Source organism: Myotis davidii, unplaced genomic scaffold (genome assembly GCF_000327345.1).
Source record: "Myotis davidii unplaced genomic scaffold, ASM32734v1 scaffold534, whole genome shotgun sequence".
NCBI classification, from domain to species: domain Eukaryota; kingdom Metazoa; phylum Chordata; class Mammalia; order Chiroptera; family Vespertilionidae; genus Myotis; species Myotis davidii.
Genome location: NW_006286678.1, coordinates 4886764 through 4908922, shown reverse-complemented (window position 1 = coordinate 4908922; position 22159 = coordinate 4886764). Strand labels below are relative to the sequence as shown.

Below are 22159 nucleotides of genomic sequence, written 5' to 3'. Positions count from 1 at the left end.
TTCTTAGAGTTGCAGCTGAGAGGCCGGCAAGTCAGGCGGGGAATGTTGGAGTCCTCCATCACTGAAGCAAGCAAGCCTCCCTGTTCGCATCAGCCTGGCTGCTGGCCGCCATCTTGGCTGCCAGTTAATTTGCATATCTCGCTGATTAGCCAATGGGAAGGGTAGCGGTCGTACGCCAATTACCATGTTTCTCTTTTATTAGTGTAGATATATATGCCCAGTGACCCAACGGCAGAACAACCAGAGTGCTATAATGAGCACTGACCACCAGCGGGGCAGACGCTCAATGCAAGAGCTGCCCCCGATGGTCAGTGCACTCCCACAGTGGTAGCGCCACTCAGCTGACTGTGATGAATGGTGCTCCCACAGCGGGCCAATCCCCATAGGACATGCCCCCCACCAGTGCTCGTGCACTAAGCCTCTAGTTTGTTATAATTCACAGACCTCTACACTAAAAGGGTAAGTCTGTCCTAACCGGTTTGGCTCAGTGGATAGAGCATTGGCCTGTGGACTCAAGGGTCCCAGGTTTGATTCCTGTCAAGGGCATGTACCTTGGTTGCGGGCACATACCCAGTGGGGAGTGTGCAGGAGGCAGCTGATATATGTTTCTCCCTCATTGATGTTTCTAACTCTCTATCCCTCTCCCTTCCTCTCTGTGAAAAAATCAGTAAAATATATATATTTTTAAAATAAAAAAGTTTTACCATATATCAATTATACCTCAATTTAAAAAAATTTTTTTAAGTTATGAGACACTTTGATTTTTATTTTAAATACAGCTTATTTTTTATAGAGAAGGAAATGTGCCACTTTTGTAAGAAAGCCTGAGCAATAAATACAAAGCTATCCCTTTTATAGAAAAATTAATATACCGACTAAATGTACATCAGGAAACATACAAGCATATTCATGGCAGCATTGCTTGTAATGATAGTAAAAAACTGGAAACTACCCAAATGTTCATCAAAAAGAGAGGGGATAAACTATAATACAGTCATATAATAACTGGAACACTAAAAGAAGGAAACTAATTCATCAACACAGCCACATGCATCAATATAGGTGAATCTCAAAATGACAAAAATATACAAAGTAAGATACCATTTATATTAAATTTGGAAACTAAATAGTATACAATATTGAGGGATACTGTATGTGGTAAGGCCATATAGAAAAGCAAAGGAATACTTAACACAAAATTCAGGAGAGGTTTACCCAAGCAGCAGATGGAAGATCACATGGAGACTTCAAAAATATTGGTAACAGTTGAGTTCTAAGCTGGATGGTGTTGTGTGTGTGTTTTTTTAAAAATTATACATGTGTTTACCATATACTTTATAGCTTGCATATATGAAATATTTCATAATTTTAAAAATTAGAAAAGCATGCAAAATTGGAAAAGTATTTACTAGACATAATACAATATAAAGCAAGCAAGTAAAAAAGAAGCTAACAAGGACAGTGACAAAACTGGTAAGCTGTGAAGATGAATGACAAAAAGAGATCAAAACCAAGATGAGCTTTTGGTTCAAAAACTGGGGTTGGAAACCTGGATCCAGGAGAATTATCAACTCTCATTCTTCTCTGTTACCATTTCAATTATTAGCCACATACCCAAAACCATGCTTGGAATGGGAAAAATCAGTAATTTCTTTTTCCCTAGAGAAGGCTGCAGGGAAAATATCCTAGAAAAGATACTAGTTTCAGCTGAGATAAGTAGAGAGGCGCTTTAAGGGGGGAAAAAAAAAGAAGAGGTAAGTGAACCTGTTTAAAATGAAGTATTCCAAAGAGAAGGAAAGGTAGAAAGAATTGGGAGGGCAGGAACTTGGGGGAAAAGCCACGAGTAAGAAAACATGAATACATTAAACTTTCTGAGGACAGAACATAGCTGAGTAGGGTCTCTTTTTAATGTGGCAACCAAGTTTTTTAAGGATGAGAAGAATAATCAGAACTAAAAAACCACACCTAATTTTGGTATAAATTAGTTGAAGGTATCTGACAGTATCTCAAAGGAGATGTGAGAAGGACATACTCCTTTGCTTCATGCAGAACAGTGGGGGGGGGGGTGGGGGGGGGGGGGGGGCAATAAATGGGCAAAGAAAATCTCCAGTATCCTTTGGGTACAAAGTACACTGAGGGCCTTGTTCTCAAATTAGAGAAAAATAAGAATGTAAGTTAAATTAGGACATAAGTAACAATATCTTTCACCTTTTTGCAACACCCAAATAGAATCAGCTCTAAGCCCTGTTTTATTTTCAAAACATGGGTGTAAATCTATTGCAGTTGGCATCTCTGAGTTTAACGTTAATGTTGAGTTAAAGCCTGAAGACTCAAAGAATAAAGAACATAGAAAACATCACATAACTTTTTTTGGTGGCAGTAGCGAAGGTACTAAGTCACTTTTCCCTTACTGCTCTAAATATCAAGGTATTACAGTCTAATGCCATATCAAAAATGGCATTCAATATTCCATTCAGCTCAATACAGAAAGCTATCTCTCTTAACATGTACTGCATTGTGTTTAAAGAAATACTGATTGTGTTTAAAGAAATACTTATTGATATGTTAAGTGGGCAAATATAGTAGATAAGAAACAGAAAAAGTTGGATTTGAGTCTCTGCTTTGCCTATAACTAGCTATGTAATTGGGCATATTGGTGTGCTTTTCCAATTTAATGTGTCACACATTCCTCTTTCAAAACTACGTAGTCCCAAGCTGCAACCTGTCACTTCCACATAAAAAGAAAATGAGCTGGCTTTTTGTAAAACTTCTAGCCTTATTAGCAACTCTCATCTAGAAAAACCACCCATGATTAGTTTATTATGAGGATTAAAAACAAAATGAGATAATACATGCAAAGCAGAGAACCTGGCACAAATTCCAACAAGGAATATCAGATAGAAGAATGCTGAATCACCTACAATCTAGCCTCAGAAATTCAACATCTTCAATTTAATGTGTCACACATTCCTCTTTCAAAACTACATAGTCCCAAGCTGCAACCTGTCACTTCCACATAAAAAGAAAATGAGCTGGCTTTTTGTAAAACTTCTAGCCTTATTAGCAACTCTCACTACCTCAGTAGGTTTAATACACATGTACAAATACATAACATGGGCACATTGGCACAAAACCTTAGCAAACAAGAAGCAATTCTGTAACTGAGTTTCCTTTGTGGTACCTATGGATTAATGGATTAAAAGTTTAGTAGTTAATGAGCATATATATATGACCATACATTAGTAATTTTGTTAATAACAATGACTTCAATCCATTCACATCTCATTTCCATTTAATATGTATCAAAATTTTAAATCACATTTTACCCACAGGTATCAAAACTCACTGATGGCAACTATCAATGTTTTCTCTCTAAAATATGCATTACTATATAACTCTTAGCACTAAGCAAATTAGTGACAGCTTTTAAAAAAATGTTACATGCTTTCATTTTTCCTTGCTTACACAATTTCACATATTCTGTAATATTTTCTACTAGCCTACAGAATTTGGCCTATTAGGACAAGTGAGTAAGACCAAAAGATAAAAAAACAAGAATATAAATGGTCAAAAAATAAACAGCAGCTCAAGAGAAGATAAACATTCTTCAGAAAAGCAGGCTGAAATTTTTATATTGAAGAAGTCCTCTAAGAAGAATATTTATTCCCACACAGAACAGAAAATAAGAAGAGGGAAGATACTGAGAATTTTATTTCAAGTCTTCCTAGAAACAACCTAGAATGTTATCTGTGATTTTCAGCCCTATGTAGGGATTTAGGGAAAGGGTAAATATATAAGAACCTGGAAGAAAGCTTTGAAGTGAGCATCCTCTTGAACGGTAGTATTCTGATCACTTGGGAGGAGAGGGAACAGGCTCTGAAGTCTCACCCTTTCACAAATCACCTTGTTAGGATGGCCAGGTAGAGGTGCTGAATTGGCCCCGGGAGATATCTGGGAAAAAGAGGGAGAAGAAAAGGATAGTTCATGGCTAGCTGCACCAATGTGGAGAATCATGCCTATGAAGGATAGTCTGGATTTTCTAGGAATTTGATTTAGCAGAGACTGGAAAAAAATTAAAAATTAACCTTAAACATCAAAACAAATGCTAAGGTCAGCAAAGGTTGCCTCTGGCAATGGATTTCTTTTACAAAAACTTTTACGGCAAAACAGCACTGCTCAAGAACACAAACTCCTTCCTATTTTTCCCATATAATTTCTACTGATATCTTTTCTGTTAGTATTAATTCTGAAATCCTAAAGGATACAGACAAGACTTTATGCTAAGAAAAACTGAGGTAAAAAATTATATATCTTATGTACTGAAAGATCCACCTGAACTAAGATCAATATATTTTCTCATTTTATTTTTTAGTTAAACTTCCAAATGACTGTGCAAAAGAAGACAAATAATTACAGAACATTTGTGGCAAAACTTCTATAGAGATCATAGGCATAAAAAACAAGACCATGGTAATCTCACCTCTATTCAACACAAACCTAGCAACTTTCCTAAGGAATAAAAGGCCAGATCATAAGCCCCAAAGTAAATGCATGTTTTAAATTCATGACTGGATTTCAGGTTAATCCTCTCAGACTCATATGTAAATATACTTCATCTGTAGCATTTTAAATCATGAACATCATGAGTATCACCTGTTCCACTGTGCTGTGGAGTGAACTTCCCCCTAAGGGGAGAGGGTTTGTGGACCTGCCTGTCCATACACCGAAGACCATGTGTGTTTAGTCTTCTTCACTGCCTCATTCATTCCCTTACATGAGTATCTATTCTGCGAGAGGCAATAAACCAAAAAGAGGCATGGTTTACTACCTTCAAGAAGTGTATGCTAATAAAGTGTATGGAAATAAAGTAAATCACTGTACAATATAAAGAGTATCATCTTTCTCTGATAATGATAGATACCAGGTGCTATGAAAGGATAACTAGCAAGCGACAGTCAGGAAACTACGAAATGTTCAGTATGGCTGGTCAATAAGGAAGTAGCTATAGAGCAAAGCAGAAACAGATCATGAAGTGGCTTGCTAGCTATTAATAATCCCGATATAATCAACTTACTTGGTTCTTTTATAAAATTTTATTTCTGGTGTGTTATCAGCCTGGTAAATAGATAACCATGCCTGTTGGTTAGGAGGAAAATTACTTCCAAAGATCCTCCTAGGAGTAAAAGCGAAACACTTGCAGGCAGTAACTTTAGAGTTCATTAGTATTTCTACACAAAATGTTTTAAGCATAAATTTAAAGCTTATCTCTGCACTACAAACATGAATGTGCTAATATCCTTCACCACTACAATGAAGTACGAATTGCTAAATCAAGGAACAGTTACTGACTGCCTCCTGTAAGCAAGGAGTTACGTTAGGAAGAAAGATAAAACACGAATCCCACCCTCAAAAAGCTTATTCTAGTTTTAAAAAAAAAAGGATGCAAGTAGCCAACTACAGGATAATGTTTAAAATGCCATAATACAGGAAAAAATTAGAATACAAGTAGGAGCTTGGTTTATTTGAAGGTAAGAGTAAGAAAAAATTTCATAGGAGAAAATGTATTTCAAATTCCTGACTCCTCAATCTAAGGCATTCTTTTTACCACTTTGGCAATTCTCCCCTCTTCTCAAAACAGTCAGTTCCTTTATGTCAATTTCACATTCTTTTGGCAATCTTCTTAAGCTTATAATCTACAAAGTAAGTATCTTTGAAGAGTTACTTTAATAAGGCCATCTGCCTTCAACTATCATACCTAAAGTAGTCTGTATGAATAGCACTCTTACAAACTGCTCCTCCAAGTAGCTGACTGCGATAACAAAATCAGAGACTCAGGTTTCCTTTCCTTAATTCTTGTTCCTTTGAAAACTGAAACTGGCAAACCCTGGCCACTAGGGCCACAGTTAATAATTTTGAAGCATAGTCCTCTCCTACCCGCAATATCTTTTGGTCAGAAGCTCTATTTGTCTATAAAAAGGGAGGACAAACAATACAATGGAGAAAAGCTATATTCAATTCCTATAGTTAATACAGATCTGGGACAAAAATCATAGATGCGTTTGAAAAAAACCAGATGCCCCCACTGGATAAGATAAAATCAGGCACAATCATGTGTGTGTGTTGGGGAGCCATTAGAATTCTAAGATGGCCTCCAAGACTCCCACCTCTAGTGCACATAATATGATCCCTCCCTCCCTGGTGTATGGGTAGGACTGTAAATACAGTGAATTTTATTCCCATGAGTAGGTTAAATCACATGATCTAAATTATACAAACTCCTTCACAGAGATGAAGGGATTTTCAGATATAATTAAAATTCCAAGTCGATTGGTTTGATTTAATCAATCACAAAGGGTAGATTATCCTGGGTAGGCCTGACTTAATCAAAGAAAGCCCTCAAAGAGGAATAGATCCCTTCCTGAAGAGATTCTGCTGTCAAACCCATAGAATAAGCTGCTATGTTGTGAGAACGCACATTAAGAGGGCCACGAGGGAGAGACCTGATGGGTCAGGAGCTGACAGGGGTCACCAGGCAGCTAGCAAGAAAAATCACAAGAACCATGTTATGCCAACAACCAGTAAGCATGGAAAAAGACATTAAGTCTCTGATGAAATCACTGCTCCCCTCGGGTAAGACCTTAAACAGAGAGCCCCACAGCTAACCTATACCAGGACTCCTGATCCAGGCAAACTGTAAAATAACAGATTTGTGTTTTAAGCTACTAAATTTGTGATAATTTATTACACAATAGAAAATCAACACTATATATGTAAATTGTTGTACCACATTCAAAGGAAAATTTCTTATCTGGAATTTTAGCTATATTAATTTGATTATGAAAGATATAAATAAGACATCTTAAAGCAATACGCAGTTTTAAAAATCTTAATCTTGAAATAGCTAACTTCAAATGAACTGGAATCTCTGATCTTTTACACACTGCCAGTCAGGATTAGTTGATTTGCTTAAAGCCACACATAAATACTAAGAGCTAAAATTTAAAGGCAAGCCTATCTTCTCTAAGGTTCATACTGAGCCCACAAAACCACCCTATGGTTTAAGAATTTTAAAAGTAACACTCTTCTTTATAATATAGTTGGATTAGTAACTAACAATTATTCCCCAAGGCCTGTTTAAAGCTATACTGTTTTAGTTTTGGGGGGATTAATACTCACCCGAGGATACTTTTCCCATTGATTTTTAGAGAGAGTGGAAGGGAGAGGAAGAGACAGAGAGAGAAAGAAAAACAACTATGTTGAGAGAGACATCCATTGGTTGCCTCCTGCACGTGCCCCACCTGGGCTGGGATTGAGCCTGCAATTGAGGTCCATGCCCTTGACTGAAATGGAACCCAGGACTTTTCAGTAGCCTGCAGACTGATGTTCTATCCACTGAGCCAAACCAGCTAGGGCTATAATTAAGTGTTTTTAAATATATTTGTTTCCTTCTACATTGTTTCTGACATAAATTTCCATTACTGCTCTAATTCTCCCTCAGTAAAAATTATGAGGTAATACTATATCTGAAAATTGATACAATTCTATTTTTCTCTAACATGCAAGTGTTGAACATTACAAAGACATGGTAACTTTAACCTTCCCCAGAATACAATTTATATTTAAAGATTCATGCCAAGAGAACATCCCTGAGATGGGATTAAACCTGCAACTCACACACTTCTCGTATTTAATGTTTATTTAAATACTAGAGATCCAGTGCTTGAAATTCATACACGAGTAGAGTCCCTAGGCCTGGCCGCCAATCAGGGCCAATCAGGCCTTCTAGCTACTGGCTGGGGCCTCCTTTTGCTCCACGCCACCCCCTGGTGGTCAGCGCACATCACAGTGAGCAGTTAAACTCCTGGTCGAACGCCTGAGGGGACAATTTGCATATTAGGCTTTTATATATATATAGATAATTGTATGGCTAATCCACCCAGCATAACTGAGAAAAGCAATGCTTCACAAAACAAAAAGTTATTTAAAATAATTTAATCTTTTGAGTACCAACACGTGATCACTATTTTAAGACATCTTCTGTTTATCTTTTGTTTAATGTGACCATTCCCTGATTGGTAACCATAATATAATCAAGAATTTAACCTTTGTCTTCGAGGGTGTGGTAATTATCATCAGTTATTGTGCTAAAAATAACATAGAAATTAGGTCCAGATATTTGTGCCAGAACTTGTTTCCTCCAAAATAGCTTGTGAATACAGCTTGCAGAATTCTTTATTCATTTACATTTTTCTGATAAAGGTGAGACACAGGATGTGCAGGTGTATTAAGTAATGTGCTTTCTACATAATAAAGTGCTCAAAGCCCTAACAGCCTTCTCCAAAATAGCCACATTAATCTCTAGAGGAAAAAAAAATTGTTCAGTTACTTGCTATAATACCAACTGGTCAGCAGCACTCAAATCATAGCCTAATAAAAGGAGGAAAAAACAAAACAAAAGATGAAGAGTCTTTTTTAGCGCTGACTCCAAGTCCCTTACTTACTGACTCTGTAAGGTCCAGCCAGGTCTGCGTATCTAAAAATGCAGAGATCAAATTCAAATTATCCAAATAGTCTCACTGTTTCCAGGGTGGCAAATGTTAATCACCTGTAAAGTTATCAGGTAGATTTTATTAACAATTCAAAACTCTAAATCAGTAATTTTCCTCTGATAAATTCTCAGGTTATACTCCAAAACATGGGAAAAACCATTATGTAAAACATGTTCATTACAGCACATTAATATCAATCATTTAAAAGGGAACTAGAAGTAACCTAAATGTTTAACAAATAAGTTATTTGCTAAATAAGAGTATGGTACCCGTGCTTGGTGGATTATTATGCAGTCATTAAATCATTTAAGGACTGGTACTACCTACAGGGTAGGTGGTGGGAGGGAATCATTACTGTCAAGCACTGGGGCAATCCTTTTTAAAAACAAACTACTATTCCCATTCTTGAGTTAAGGGTCCATGTCTTTCTGGAAGCAGAGCAGAGCCAGGATTGGTGAAAGTAGTGGGAAGGTTCCACTCTACCCTTTCTCCCATGCCACAGTCCCATAAATTAATGAGGGGGGAAAGCAGGCATATTACATGTATTGAGAAAGTGAACATAAAGACTAGGAAAAAATTGAGTCACACATTCTTTTCATAAATTGTTTCTTTCCTTCCCTCCCACAAATCCAGATTTGCCTGTACAGATTATTCTCCCCTCAAGGAAATGTGTCTAAAATAATTTTACTTGGACTGGTAACTTCTTAGTAGTAGACTGCTAACTCTTCAAGATTTAGCTCTAAGAATTACATGGATTTGGAAAAAGTCCAGACCATGACTAGTTCAAATTAATACAAAAATTGTGTGTGTATTTGAAAAGATGAAGTGTGACTAAGCTCTCTATGATTCTTATTAAATAAAAATCATAATTAATTCAAATATTTATTGCATATTTACCATGTGTTACAATGGGAATGCTATGAATACAATGGGAAAAAAGAAACAGTCCTTGCCCTCAAAGATATTCAGTCTAGTGAAGCAATTCAACAGAAACTATAAATGAAGATAATTGGGCCCCCTAACAAAAGGGGTTAGAGCAGTGGTTCTCAACCTATGGGTCGCGACCCCTTTGGGGGTCAAACAACCCTTTCACAGGGGTCGCCTAACTATATCCTGCATATCAGATATTTACATTACGATTCATAACAGTAGCAAAATTACAGTTATTAAGTAGCAACGAAAATAATTTTATGGTTGGGGGTTACCACAACATGAGGAACTGTATTAAAGGGTTGCGGCATTAGGAAGGTTGAGAACCACTGGGTTAGAGGAAAGTATTCAAATAGAGGGAGAAGGAAAAGTGTTTAAATCCTTAAAAAAAAAGGAGCATGAAAAGATATGTGTGTGTGTGACTGTATACATGGCCCCTCTTCATCTATTTGCTCAGATTTCTCGCTAATTTATTGTATGTTTGCTTTATCTCCTCCAGATAGACAATATCAGATATAGGAACTTAACATTTGCTGAATGAACTAGACCTGTTGGGTTCAAATGTGTATTTACAATCTGTACACTCTCAAATAAAGCAAGCCATGAATTAATCGAAGTAGCACAGAAGTGAAAATGAACAGAGGCAATATGAAAACAACCAGAAAACCAGTAAGTAGACCTAGACATTACAGAACAATCATAGGACTAATCAAGAACTATCTCCCTAGCAAAAGGAATTACATAATGGTGGTGGCCTAACCCAAACTGGGGCAGCACAGAAAGAAATAGAATAGACTGGAATTAGAAGACAAAGATAATCTTGATCAATAATCTTTCCATGCTGATCAATCATTTTGGAGATTTTTACCTAAGGATTTTTTAGCCATGCTTCCCACCTATGGCCTTGGAAAAAAGTAAAAAGTGAGCACAAATAAAATGTAACTAAAAGTCTGGCCCAAAGCTGTTGGCAGAGAGACAATAGAACTACACTCTACATTATGATGCTATCAGACTTAGTTATATCTAACATGCTCTGTCCACCTTTCATCAAAAACCAGGCTACTCTAGTAAATTCCCAATTTTTATTCAGATCAACACTTGCAAACTTAATTTAGCTTTAAAAACAAATGGGTATATCAACTTCACAAATATAGAATCACAAACTGCCTTCTAGAATCACAAAAGATATCAAATGTAGATAAACCACAAAAATCATTTAAAATAAACTCTGATATTTTACAGATGAAGACCCGAGGCTCACACGGCTAGTCTGTTGGCAAAACTGATTCTAAAAAGCCACAAATTCTCTTGGAAATAGGCATTACAGAAAATGATCAAAATCAACTTAAAATCAAAGCCCTACCATAAATAGACTGAAGGTTTAATAGGTTTTCAAAAAATGAAAGATATTATGCTAGTGAGATATCAAGTCAGCAAAAACTGGAGAAAGGGGAAAATCCAGTTATTAATTTCATTTTTTGATTGCAGTACGTCCCAGCTTCACTGCCACTGATCTGATACCTATATTTGTTCTTGTGTTGTCACTTCTATATAAATCCAATTTCTATTAGACCGTATTCTCCAAAAACAGGAACCATTTTACCTTGATTCCAACTGTCCCTAGATCCTTATTGTTTTCATAAAAACTGTGTGAATGGATTTAAAAAAATTTAAGCCTAGTTACCAGGGCTGCTTGCTATTTAAAGGAATTTTGTGATAAATGTGTTAACCATACTGCAATCAAGGCCAAATGGGCTCTAAAAAGACTTACATTTTCGTACATTAAGTGCGCCTCCTTAAGAAAAAAATGCCATTCATATGATTTTAGTAATAATTACATGTTAAGTATTCATGTTTCTATTTATGACGGAAGAATTAGCATGCCTAACTTCTGAGTATCGGCATACATCATTTTTGCAGCACAAAGAAAAAGCGAGGTCCCTTTCAAGTCTTACACACGACAATGTAAACTTTATTTTTTAGCCCTGAATCATCTGAAAACTCCCGGTTCAAAACCAACCTCTCTCATTCTTCAGCCCTGAAAGGAAGAACTTTCATCCCCTGAGAACAAAACACAGCCTGTCCAGAAACCCGCTGTGGCAGAAGGACGCGAGAAAGGTCCCTTCCGACTGGTTCCACGTTCTCCTGGGTGACATCATTTCACCTGCGCCTTGGCAAACAGGAAGGCAGCCAGAGAGCGAGGCCATCTGCCAGGGGCAGCTGGCTGGAGCTCCTGCTAGCTGGGCCCACTCCTCGCCACCACCCAGGAGACAAAGCGCGGCCCGGCCGCGCCCCTGCGAACACCGGACAACCACACCTCCGCCTGGCCGCAGCCCGAAGCCTCCCAACGGCCTGAGGGCCGGGACGTCCCGCCCTCGCGCGGGAACCAACGGCCGCGCCTCCCAGTACCTGCAAGGGAAGGCTCCGCCCTGCGGGGTTGCTCCCGCGGCCCCCAGCGGGCCCGCCGCCTCCTATTGTGACCTCTCGCCCAGCCAGTGGCCAGCTCGCCAGCTCCCTTGTCCACGGGCCTCCTCACCCCCGGAACCCGGGCTCCGACCAAGGCGCTGTCACGGCGCTTCCTTCCTCTCGGTACCATCACACGGGTGGGGCGCGCCAGGAAACGCGACAGCTGCACACCCGGAGCTGACAGTCAGCTAACGCATCGGGGCAAGGTACAGGGTATTTAATACTGCCGGGCTGCTGCCCCGCCCGCTGCACCCCACCGCAGGGCTCCAAGACCAGCTCCCCGAGCGCCGGCGCACTCCTCTCCGCTGCGCACGCAGGCGACGCCCCTCGCACTAGGCCGCGTGACGCCCAGCACCGGACCTCCCTCTTCTGGGTTCTTGATCACCCCAGCCCCGCCCCCCCTTTGGAACAAACCTAGCGGGCTAGGGAGCTCGCAAAACCGACCAACAGACGCTCCGCCTCTTTCCCCCTCAGCTCAGCACGAGCCCCCTTTGTTTCCACCCCGAGGGGGAGGGGGCGGGGCTGCGGGCGACTCAGACTAGTTCCGGCAACAGACCGCGCACCACGCCCCTGCGCAACCGGGCTCCTGCGCAGCCCCGCCCCCGCCGCCCCATCTCGGCCCACCTCCCTCGCTCTGTCCATTCCTACACTCCCTAAATTGTTGCTGTTGGTCCCTGCCTCCCACCTCCAAAACTCAATAGTCCAACAGTGACTGAGCTCACTCAAATTCATAATACATATTCATGTGGCCTGAGGAATTTTTATTGATGTAGAGAAGGTGTCTCACAAAGGAGCAAGCATTTTCGAACCCAACTTACCTGACTGTAAGGCTTAATTAAAAAGTGACAGTTATTCAGACCTTGCTGAGAATGGGAAATGAGAGATAAGAAGGCTGAAGCCGGCTTGGTGACCTGATCATGTTCAAGATCTAAAAGAGGAAGTAAGACCTTCCATGAAAAGCACAACAAATACAAGGAAAAGATAGTTAAGTGGTATCGGAGAAAAGGATGGCAGTCAAGGGACCATTATGGAAGAAGTGGGCTTTAAACAGATAGGAATTAGATGATGTCTTCAAGGATAGTGATCATATTTTACAGTTGTCTAATGGGAGGGGGGCAAAACAAACAAACAATGGGTTCTTAGTTCTTTTGGCATTAAACGAGTCTCCTTCCCAGTTTAGGTCTCAGGCTGCTTCTGATAGATTAGGGATTCAGACTAAAATGATGTTCCAGGACCCTCTGAACCTCTATTTATGAATATGATAATTATCTGTATATATCTGTCTCCCAGATCAGGCTCAGCACTGGGACTCTGTTTTGACTCTGTAACCACCCCACGGTCCAAACCTACATACAGCCTGAAACACAACAGGTTGCTAAGCACCTGCTGACTCAAAACTCCAGCGATAACATCAAAGATTTTTACAATTCTTGGACAAAGAAAAGCCAGAATGAGATAAGGGCCCCTATGAACATAACCCCTCCCCAAACCCCAACCACCATTATATAACCCAGTTACATAGTAGATTCTTCCCTCAAAAAACTCTGCCAATCTAACAAAGCAGCCAATTTGGAGATGATTACACCCAATTTTTTACATTTTTATTTTCCATTTCACGGTAAAGAGTCATAAATCCCAGCCACACGTTTACACCCAATGCAATCCATTTTTAACATCCGAATTCCTCATAACTCCTCCTCTGCTGCTGTGGATTGGCCTGAGATTACAGAACTTCCACCAGAATCTCAGATACACAAGCTTCCTTACACAATACCACTCTGAAACAGTTTTTCCTGTTTACTGGGATATGGGCTATATGTTGAGAGGGAAAAAGGAGGAAAAATACTGGGAAAGGGGAGGGAAATTACCATTTGAGAGTTGTCCAATCATAAGAATCAGATTCCTCAAGTGCTGAATCTCAGCAGCAAAAATCTACTACAGTCCTCCAGGGTTCCTAACCGTTCAGTTTATCTGAATCCCCCTTTGTGAGGCAAATTCCTTGAGAACCCTTCTCAAATGGTTAAGATCTTACCTGGGCTCTTAAGGCTTAACCCAAGGAGTCTGTCTAGATGTAAACAATGCTCCCTCGCCCTCAAGGTTGAATAGTTTGAAATTTGTACTGCAATTTCTTCTCTAATTGCTTTCTTAACCAAAAAATCTGGTGCCTGCTAATAAATACCCAAAGATAAGTTTAAGGTGGGCCAATTATACAAGAGCATTTGTTCAACTCCAGTCCACCTATAACTTTATTTGGTGTCTGATTTTTTTAAAAAAGGGAAGTCTTGTTAGAGGTGACCAATAATACTTTCTGCAGTGATGGAAATGATTGACATCTGCACCATCCAAAAGGTGGCCACAGCTACCTATGGCTACTGAGCACTTGAAATGGGGCTAGTGCAACTAACGTGATGACCAGATCAGTTAAATAGTCACATGTAGCTAGGGGACAGACAGCACAGCACTTGTAGGGATAGTTGCTTGTGAGAAGAACTTCTTGAGAATTTTGACTCCAAGACTGACCTTTAAAATTGGTTTTCACAACAGATGTGAAAAATGTGAATGACTACTAAAAACTTCTTCCTGAGGTTACCCAAATCATTTATGTCCCCTCACTTCTAAAATAAAAATACAGGTGTCCTCCACATTTCAAAAGCCTGCTTTGTATCACTTCACTTTTATGGAAGAACTACATTAGTGCCTGTTTTTGCTAGCCAAAAGGAACCTGAAGAGGATTTAGCAAAATAGGGGATGAACATTTGTTTTGCTGTGCAGAAAGAGTGGCACCACCAAGCTCCTTTATGGGCAGCTACACTCAGCATCTCAGCAGCAAGCTGCCATTGCTCTAAACTGTATCTGAGTATCTGTGCTTTATCTTGATTTATTTTGCACATTTGTTAGCAAGATGTGCACTTTATGCCACTTCAGCTTATGAAAGGTTTCACAGGAATGCTCTACTTTAAGATAATGGAGGAAACCTGCATACTAAAACAATGCTTATCCAACAGGAAAATACTGAAGTTCTTTTAAATATGTCTGGTTACTGGGGTTGTCTACTCTGGTGTCCTACCATTCTAATACGTGTCAATAACACCTGATATTTTGATTGGGCTGCACTGGATCTAGAGATGATATAGGGGCTGCTGATATCTTTACAATATTGAATCTTCTATCTATGAGCAAGATGCATCCTTATATTGTCTGAGTTACTAATTTTTTTCCATAATGCTTCACAATTTTTTGTAGCTGTCTTGCACATTTTTCTTAGCTTTATCTAGGTTTTATATATAACTAGAGGCCCGGTGCACAAAATTCGTGTGGGGGCAGGGGAGGGGGGGCGAGCCTGTACCCTCTCCAATCCGGGACCCCTCGGGGGATGTCCCTCTCTCAATCCTGGACCGCTGGCTCCTAATTACTTGCCTGCCTGCTTGGTCGCCCCTAACTGCCTTCCCCCTGTCTGCCTGCCTGATTGCCCCTAACCACTCTGTCTGCCTGCCTGATTGCCCCTAACCACTCTGTCTGCCTGCCTGATTGCCCCTAACCGTCTCTGCCTCGCCCCCGCCACAGCTTTGTCTGGAAGGACGCCTAGAAGGTCGTTTGGCTGTCCAATCTAATTAGCATATTATGCTTTTATTATTATAGATTATTAATTCTAATAGTTTACTTGTATTCTTTTGAGTTTTCTATACATACAATCCTGCTGGCAGAAAATAATGACTGTTCAATATCTTTCTTTCCAACACATTTTCCTTTTATTCTTTTTCTTTTTTGGTCTTGATTTACTGTACTGGCTAGGATCTCTGGTACAGTGCTAAACAGATACAGTGAGAGCAGGCATTTCTATCTTATTTCAAAACAGGAAAACTTTCAACATTTCACATCTAAGTATTTTTACAGTAGGTTTTTTTTGTAACCACTTTAGCAAATTAAGGGAGTTCTCTTTTATTTCTATTTTGTTTAAAGTTTAACATAAATGGATGTTTAATTTTACTTTTTTTAACCTATGAGCTAATTATATGATTTTTTCTGTTAATGTGTGAATTACAATGATTGGTTTTGGGTGTTAAACCAACTTTATATTTCTAATTTTTAAAAAAAGTCTTGCCTGGCCAGTGTGGGTCAATGGTTGAGTGTCAACCAATGAACCAGTAAATCATGGGTTCAATTCCAGGTCAGGACACAGGCCTGGGTTGCAGGCTCTATCCTCCGGGTATTGCAGGAGGCAGCCAATCAATCATTCTCTCTCATCATTGATGTTTGTCCCTCTCTGATATCAAAACATGTCTTGTATGTTGTTAGGTTTGGTTTGCCAATATTTTGTTTAGGACTTTTATATCTGTGTTCTTGAATGAGATGAGCTGTTATTTTATATTTTTTGTAATGTCTTTGTCAAGTTTTGTTATAAAGGTTATGCTAGCCTCAGAAAATGAAATCAGAAAGTTTTCTCTTTCTACTCCCTGGAAGAGTTTCTGTTGGTGTTATGCTTTCTTTAAATGTTTGGTAGAATTTTCTGGTTAGTCAACTGAACTTGGAATTAAATTTCTTGAATAATTATGGATTTCTTGTTAGATTTTCTGTCTTTTCCTCATTCTGAAACTCACAATCTGCTTCTAGTAAACTATCTCACAATCTTGTTAATTTGAAGGGTACTACTGCTGGAAATATGTTTTCAAGTACACTTTATAAGTAATACTTACACATAAATTTTACCTAAGTAATAGTAGTCTGCCAAACAGTAAATATAAAATTTGATTTTGTGCTCAATTTTTTTCATTTCTAGATATCAAAGAATCCTATATAATAAAAGGCTAATATGCAAATTGTCCCCTCGAACGGGAGTTCAGCCAGGGGGCAGGGCCAGCTAGCCAACTGCCCATGGCCCCTCCCCTCGGCCAGCCCCACCCCCAATCGCCCCCCGCATTCCGATTGGGCAGGCCAGCCAGACCCCACCCGTGCACTTCGGGCACCAGGCCACTAGTATCTAAATAATAGTTATTTGAAGCAGCAGTTGCCAACCGGCGGGCCACAGACCACTGGTGATCCACAAGGTCTGAAAGGTTGGCGACTGCTGATATGAAGGACCTTTATACAAAAGAAATGATCACAGGCTGTAGGTTTCTTATCCTAGTCTACACACGTGTATCATAACACCTGACAGTATTTTTTAAATGTCTATTTCCCCCTCTAAAACTCTAATAAGCTCCTCTGGGACAGGTCTGATTTCTCCTTTGTATATTACTGACATCCACATTGGGAGAATGTTGGCTGATAGAAGAAACAGAAAAAAAAAGAAGGAGGGCATCTCCTAGTTTAACATGTTGAAAGGCATGATTGAAAAGCTGAAGATAAAGAAGCACTTGTCCAGATGCCGAAGAACCATGCACATGAAGGAAAAAGATCAGGAAAAGAAAAGCTACACACTTTTGGGCCCTGCCCTGCCAAAGAAAGTGCTGGGTAGAGAATGGTCTTCCTGCTGGAAGTCTGCGACCTCTATGATAAGGAGGCAGTTTCCCACCCTTAATACTGTCAGAAAAGGGGTTGTGCTACCATCATATCCACTGCCAAGTCTCCCGACTGCAACCTCATTCCAATCTCAACCACCACTGCTGAGTTAGTAGCCTCTACTCTGTTCTAAAATAGCATTTATCCTCTTAACTTTGCAAATATACATTTACTTGACTCTTTTGTCCATTAGACAGTAAATTACTTGAAGCTATAGACTAAGCCTCACTGACTCTGGCAAGGGGTCTAGCACATGGCAAGAGCTCAACAGTTTCATTAAAGATATGTAAATACTTTACCACAGTGATATTTCTAAGGTTTTTATCAATAGGTAAATTCCCAGGGAGAAATGGGGGACAGAAACAGAGTGGGTAGTTAAACGAGAGGAACAAGGGCACAAAAAATTTCAAAATTTCCTGAAGCAAGCTCTGCTCATCCTCCTCCCCTAAAAGTTCCCCTACTTCTACCAAAACCTGTTAAAAGGAAGTAATAAGATGAATCTACTCAGAGGAGAGGTGTATTGGTTTAGCACTATTCAGGCTATGCTGAATCTACAAACATGACCAAACTTGACCTAAGGTGAAACAAGCAGCATAGACACTTTCATCCCTATTATCCCTGCAGAATGAAAAGGTTAATTATCAGCAGCTGCCAGTTATAATTGTAAAAGTGCACCCAAACTCACTGAAAACCTTCCATAATATAGCTATACTAGAGGCCTGGTGCACAAAAATTCGTGCACTGGGTGTTGGGGGGAAGGGGGCGGATGTCCCTCAGCCCAGCCTGTGCCCTCTCGCAGTCCGGGACCCCTTGGAGGATGTCCACCTGCCACCACCAACCAGTCACTATGATGCACACTGACCACCAGGGGGCAGATGCTCAATGCAGAAACTGCCCTCTGGTTGTCAGTGTGCTCCCTGGGGGGATCGGGCCTAAGCTGGCAGTCAGACATCCCTCTGGCAGCCCGGGAGTCCTTGGGGGATGTCTGATGGCAGCCTAAGCCGCAGTCGGACATCCTTAGCGTTGTCAAGGAGGTGGGAGAGGCTCCCGCCACCGCTGCTGTGCTCACAGCCGTCAGCTCAGCTTGTCAGCTCAGCTGAGCAGAGCTCCCACTGTGGGAGTGCACTGACCACCAGAGGGCAGCTCACAGCCGTCAGCTCAGCCGTCAGCTCAGCTGAGCAGAGCTCCCACTGTGGGAGTGCACTGACCACCAGAGGGCAGCTCCTGCATTGAGCGTCTGCCCCCTGGTAGTCAGTGTGCATCATAGTGACCAGTCTTTCCGCCATTAGGATCAATTTGCATATTACCCTTTTATTATATAGTATAGGCTTTGGGATCAGAGAGTGTCAGACCCACAGTGCGGGTGAGAGATGCCAGGCACTGCTCCATAGCAGAGGGGATGATGGAGGAAGAACTCTTAAGACAGTGAAGGCAAGAAGCTAAAGCAGATACAGCGTGAAAAGTCATCAGCCAGGAAGTAGTTCAAGAGGGATGAGTGAATAAACAAGATGCCCAGGATAAACCGAATTAGAAAGAAAAAAATAAGAGACTTACACCATTCCAGAAATGGAGTGGCTAGGGTGCAAATAAAACATGCACTATACATCATATATGTTCCATGTCTGAGCACAGTAAATGTGAAAGAGCTGACTCTGAGGCATGACCCTCCTTAACATGTACCTTTGAAGCAGAGATCTCAAAGTCCCCTTGCTCATTCTGTTCTGGTGAACAAGGCACATCATAGGAGAAATTTTAGTTGCTAAGACTCTCACTCTAAATTGCTCCAGAAGCTTAATCTGGGTGTAAGTAACACTCTGCTAGTATAGTTTTACAAAATCCATTGAATAGTCACAGGAAAGAAGGCACTAAAGGAAAATATGATCTGAAAAGCCAGTGATGGGCTGTACTTATACAAGGGCTTCAAGAAAATAATTAATGGTATAAGCCCCGATTAAGAAACAGAGATGCACAACTAGCTCCTTCACTTTGGGCAGAACAATGAAAAAGCATTGCTGAAAGGGACATGGTAATGAAAGAGAGTTTAAAATGTTTGAGATGCAAGAAACATGAGAATGTTCTCTAAGTGGATCAGACCATGTGAATATCTTGTAACCTCCCCCATGTTTGATGAGAACTGGATCTTCTCTAGGGAATCCTGGTAGATGTCATTAGTCACTAGAGAAATGCAAATTAAAACCACGAGATGCCACTTCACACTCACTATAATTTAAGAGACAATCAAAAAGTGTTGGCACATTTTCTGGAATGCAAAATGGTGCAGGTACATTGGAAAATAAACCAATATCCATTAACTAGTGAAGAGATAAACAAAATGTGTTAGGTCCCTACAGTGAAATATTATTCACCCATAAAAAGGAATGGAGTACTGATTCATGCTACAACACAGATGAGCCCTGAAATCATCATGCAAAGCGAGAGAAGCCAGACATAAACAGCCACATATTGTGTGATTCCATTTACATGAAACTAGAGGCCCGGTGCATGACATTTGTGCACTGGAGGGGAGAGAGAGGTCCCTCAGCCCGGCCTGTGCCCTTTTGCAGTCTGGGAGCCCTCAGGGGATTTCCAACTGCCATGGAGGCAGGAGAGGCTCCCACCACCACCACTGTGCTCGCCAGCCATCAGCCAACTTCTGGCTGAGCAGCACTCCCCTTGTGGGAGCACACTGACCACCAGGGGGCAGCTCCTGAGTTGAATGTCTGCCCCCGGGTGGTCAGTGTGCGTCATAGTTACCGGTTGTTCCGCCATTCAGTCGATTTGCATATTACCCTTTTATTATATAGATTATTACATAGAATGTGCAGAATAGGCAAATCTATAGTGACAGAAAGATCAGTGATTGTCAGGAGCTGGGGGAGTGACTGCTAATTAGTATCAATGTTTTGTTTTTTTCAACTCCCAGTATCATTTATTTTTCCTAGAATCCAGATATAATTAACTGTAGCAAGACAATGCTCAATACTATTTAAGCCTAACTTTAGGTTTTTTAAACTACGTCAGTATTTGTAAATAAAAATTTGACATACCAACAAATTTACTCAATATTGATATAACTACAATATTTTATATGTAGCACATAGACTTTAATGTAACAGAATCTGGCCTTTATAAACTAGCTTACACACAAAGTTACTCTTTGCTTATCTGTCCTAATCTATTTAGTGTTATATCGACAGACCTCCTCCCATTGTTTTTAATATGTAAACAGATGATTCCTCCCCTTAAGACAAAATGAAAAAGAAACAGAAGTTCCCATTCAGAAAAAACATTAACAGAATTATCCAAATCTAAAGTATCAGCAAATATAATACCAGAAATAGGTTATGGGCAACTCTAGGTCTTTTACCTAAGCAGTATAAATGTGATTTAAACACGCAGGTTTCTCATTAAACTTTGTTTTAATTCTGTAGCTGATTTTTGGTCAAGTTGTTTCTATTAAAAAGTACTGATTTTAAAAACTAATAACTTTAAAACACACACTGGTCCACAAAACATTCTCCTTTCCTTGTGAAGGTATTTCAATGCACTGTAATCATTAACCAGTCTTTTATTATTAAACTTAAATGGTCAATTGATACCAGCACTATAGGCTACAAGCCAATGTACATCAGCAGAGAAACTTAAGTTGGAAAACAGGCCAAGCCATAAAATTTGGGGACTTGCCACCACTTCCAAGGCTGTAGAACAGGGGACCTCAAACTTTTTAAACAGGGGGCCAGTTCACTGTCCCTCAGACCACTGGAGGGCCGGACTATAGTTTAAAAAAAAAACTATGAATAAATTCCTATGCACACTGCACATATCTTATTTTGAAGTAAAAAAACAAAATGGGAACAAATACAATATATTTGTATCTGCATGTGGCCCACGGGCTGTAGTTTGAGGACCCCTGCTATAGAAGAAAGACCCAAAAAATGAACTGGCCGTTTTCCTCCTTGCCTGACTCCTGGTTCCACCCCCAATCACACATGGATTAGTTAAAATTGAGTCAACCTTTAAGAAAAATCACTTTTATTCCCAAATCTGAGAAATGAGCCATGCCTGAAATTTAAGTGAGGACAATAAGCAAAGCATCAATATGTGTTTTGACAATGTGTTCAGAATAGCTAAGGAATTATTTTACCTGACTTGTATCGGGATAGAAGATCTGGTCTAGCCCCACTGTTGGGTGACTCCTGAACAAGTCATTTCTCCCACAGAGTTGGACTAGCTGTGCTCTATAAACCCTTTAATTCTGAGAGGGAGAGAAGGAGGGAACAAGAGAGGGAAGAAGAGAGAAGGGAGGGGATAGGGGGACAAAGGGAGATAAGAGGAGAGAGAGAAAACGCACACATCCAAGCCATATATATATAGGGCAGCAGATTCATATTTGTTTTTGCAATTCTAATACCCATTTGTTATACAAAGAAATGTCATAAGCTGTTTTAACATGCTATCTACCACTCTACTCCCCAGAATGACGCCTAAGATCCTATTCAAAGCAATTGACCATCCAACTCCTGGTAGTCTTATTTTTTTAAAAAAAATATATTCTTACTAGAGGCCCAGTGCACAAAAATTTGTGCACTCAGGGGGGAGAGGGGGGTCCCTCAGCCTCTCGCAGTCTGGGACCCCTCGGGAGATAAGGCCCTGCTGGCTTAGGCCTGCTCCCAGGTGGCAGAGGGCAGGCCCAATCCCTAGGTGCAGCCCCTGGT

General features: G+C 40.2%; 1 protein-coding gene across 11 annotated transcripts in view; it reads right to left on the bottom strand.

Moving 5' to 3' along the window:
• Positions 1 to 22159, bottom strand: part of RNF38 (ring finger protein 38) — a 76459-nt gene that overhangs the window by 50904 nt on the left and 3396 nt on the right. For 2 of the 11 annotated variants that reach the window (XM_006758485.2, XM_015560523.1), the window contains exon 2: positions 3802 to 3951. The exons of 1 other annotated variant lie outside the window; for it this stretch is intronic. Coding sequence is in view for 1 of the 10 variants with exons in the window: in XM_006758478.2 (XP_006758541.1) it covers positions 3802 to 3951; positions 11500 to 11508 (159 nt within the window). In the remaining 9 variants the exon portion in view is untranslated. Of the gene's footprint in view, positions 1 to 3801; positions 3952 to 11499; positions 11671 to 11888; positions 12000 to 12359; positions 12470 to 22159 lie in introns of those variants that run through there. 8 more of the 11 variants (XM_006758484.2, XM_015560524.1, XM_006758478.2 and 5 more) reach the window with 8 other exon arrangements.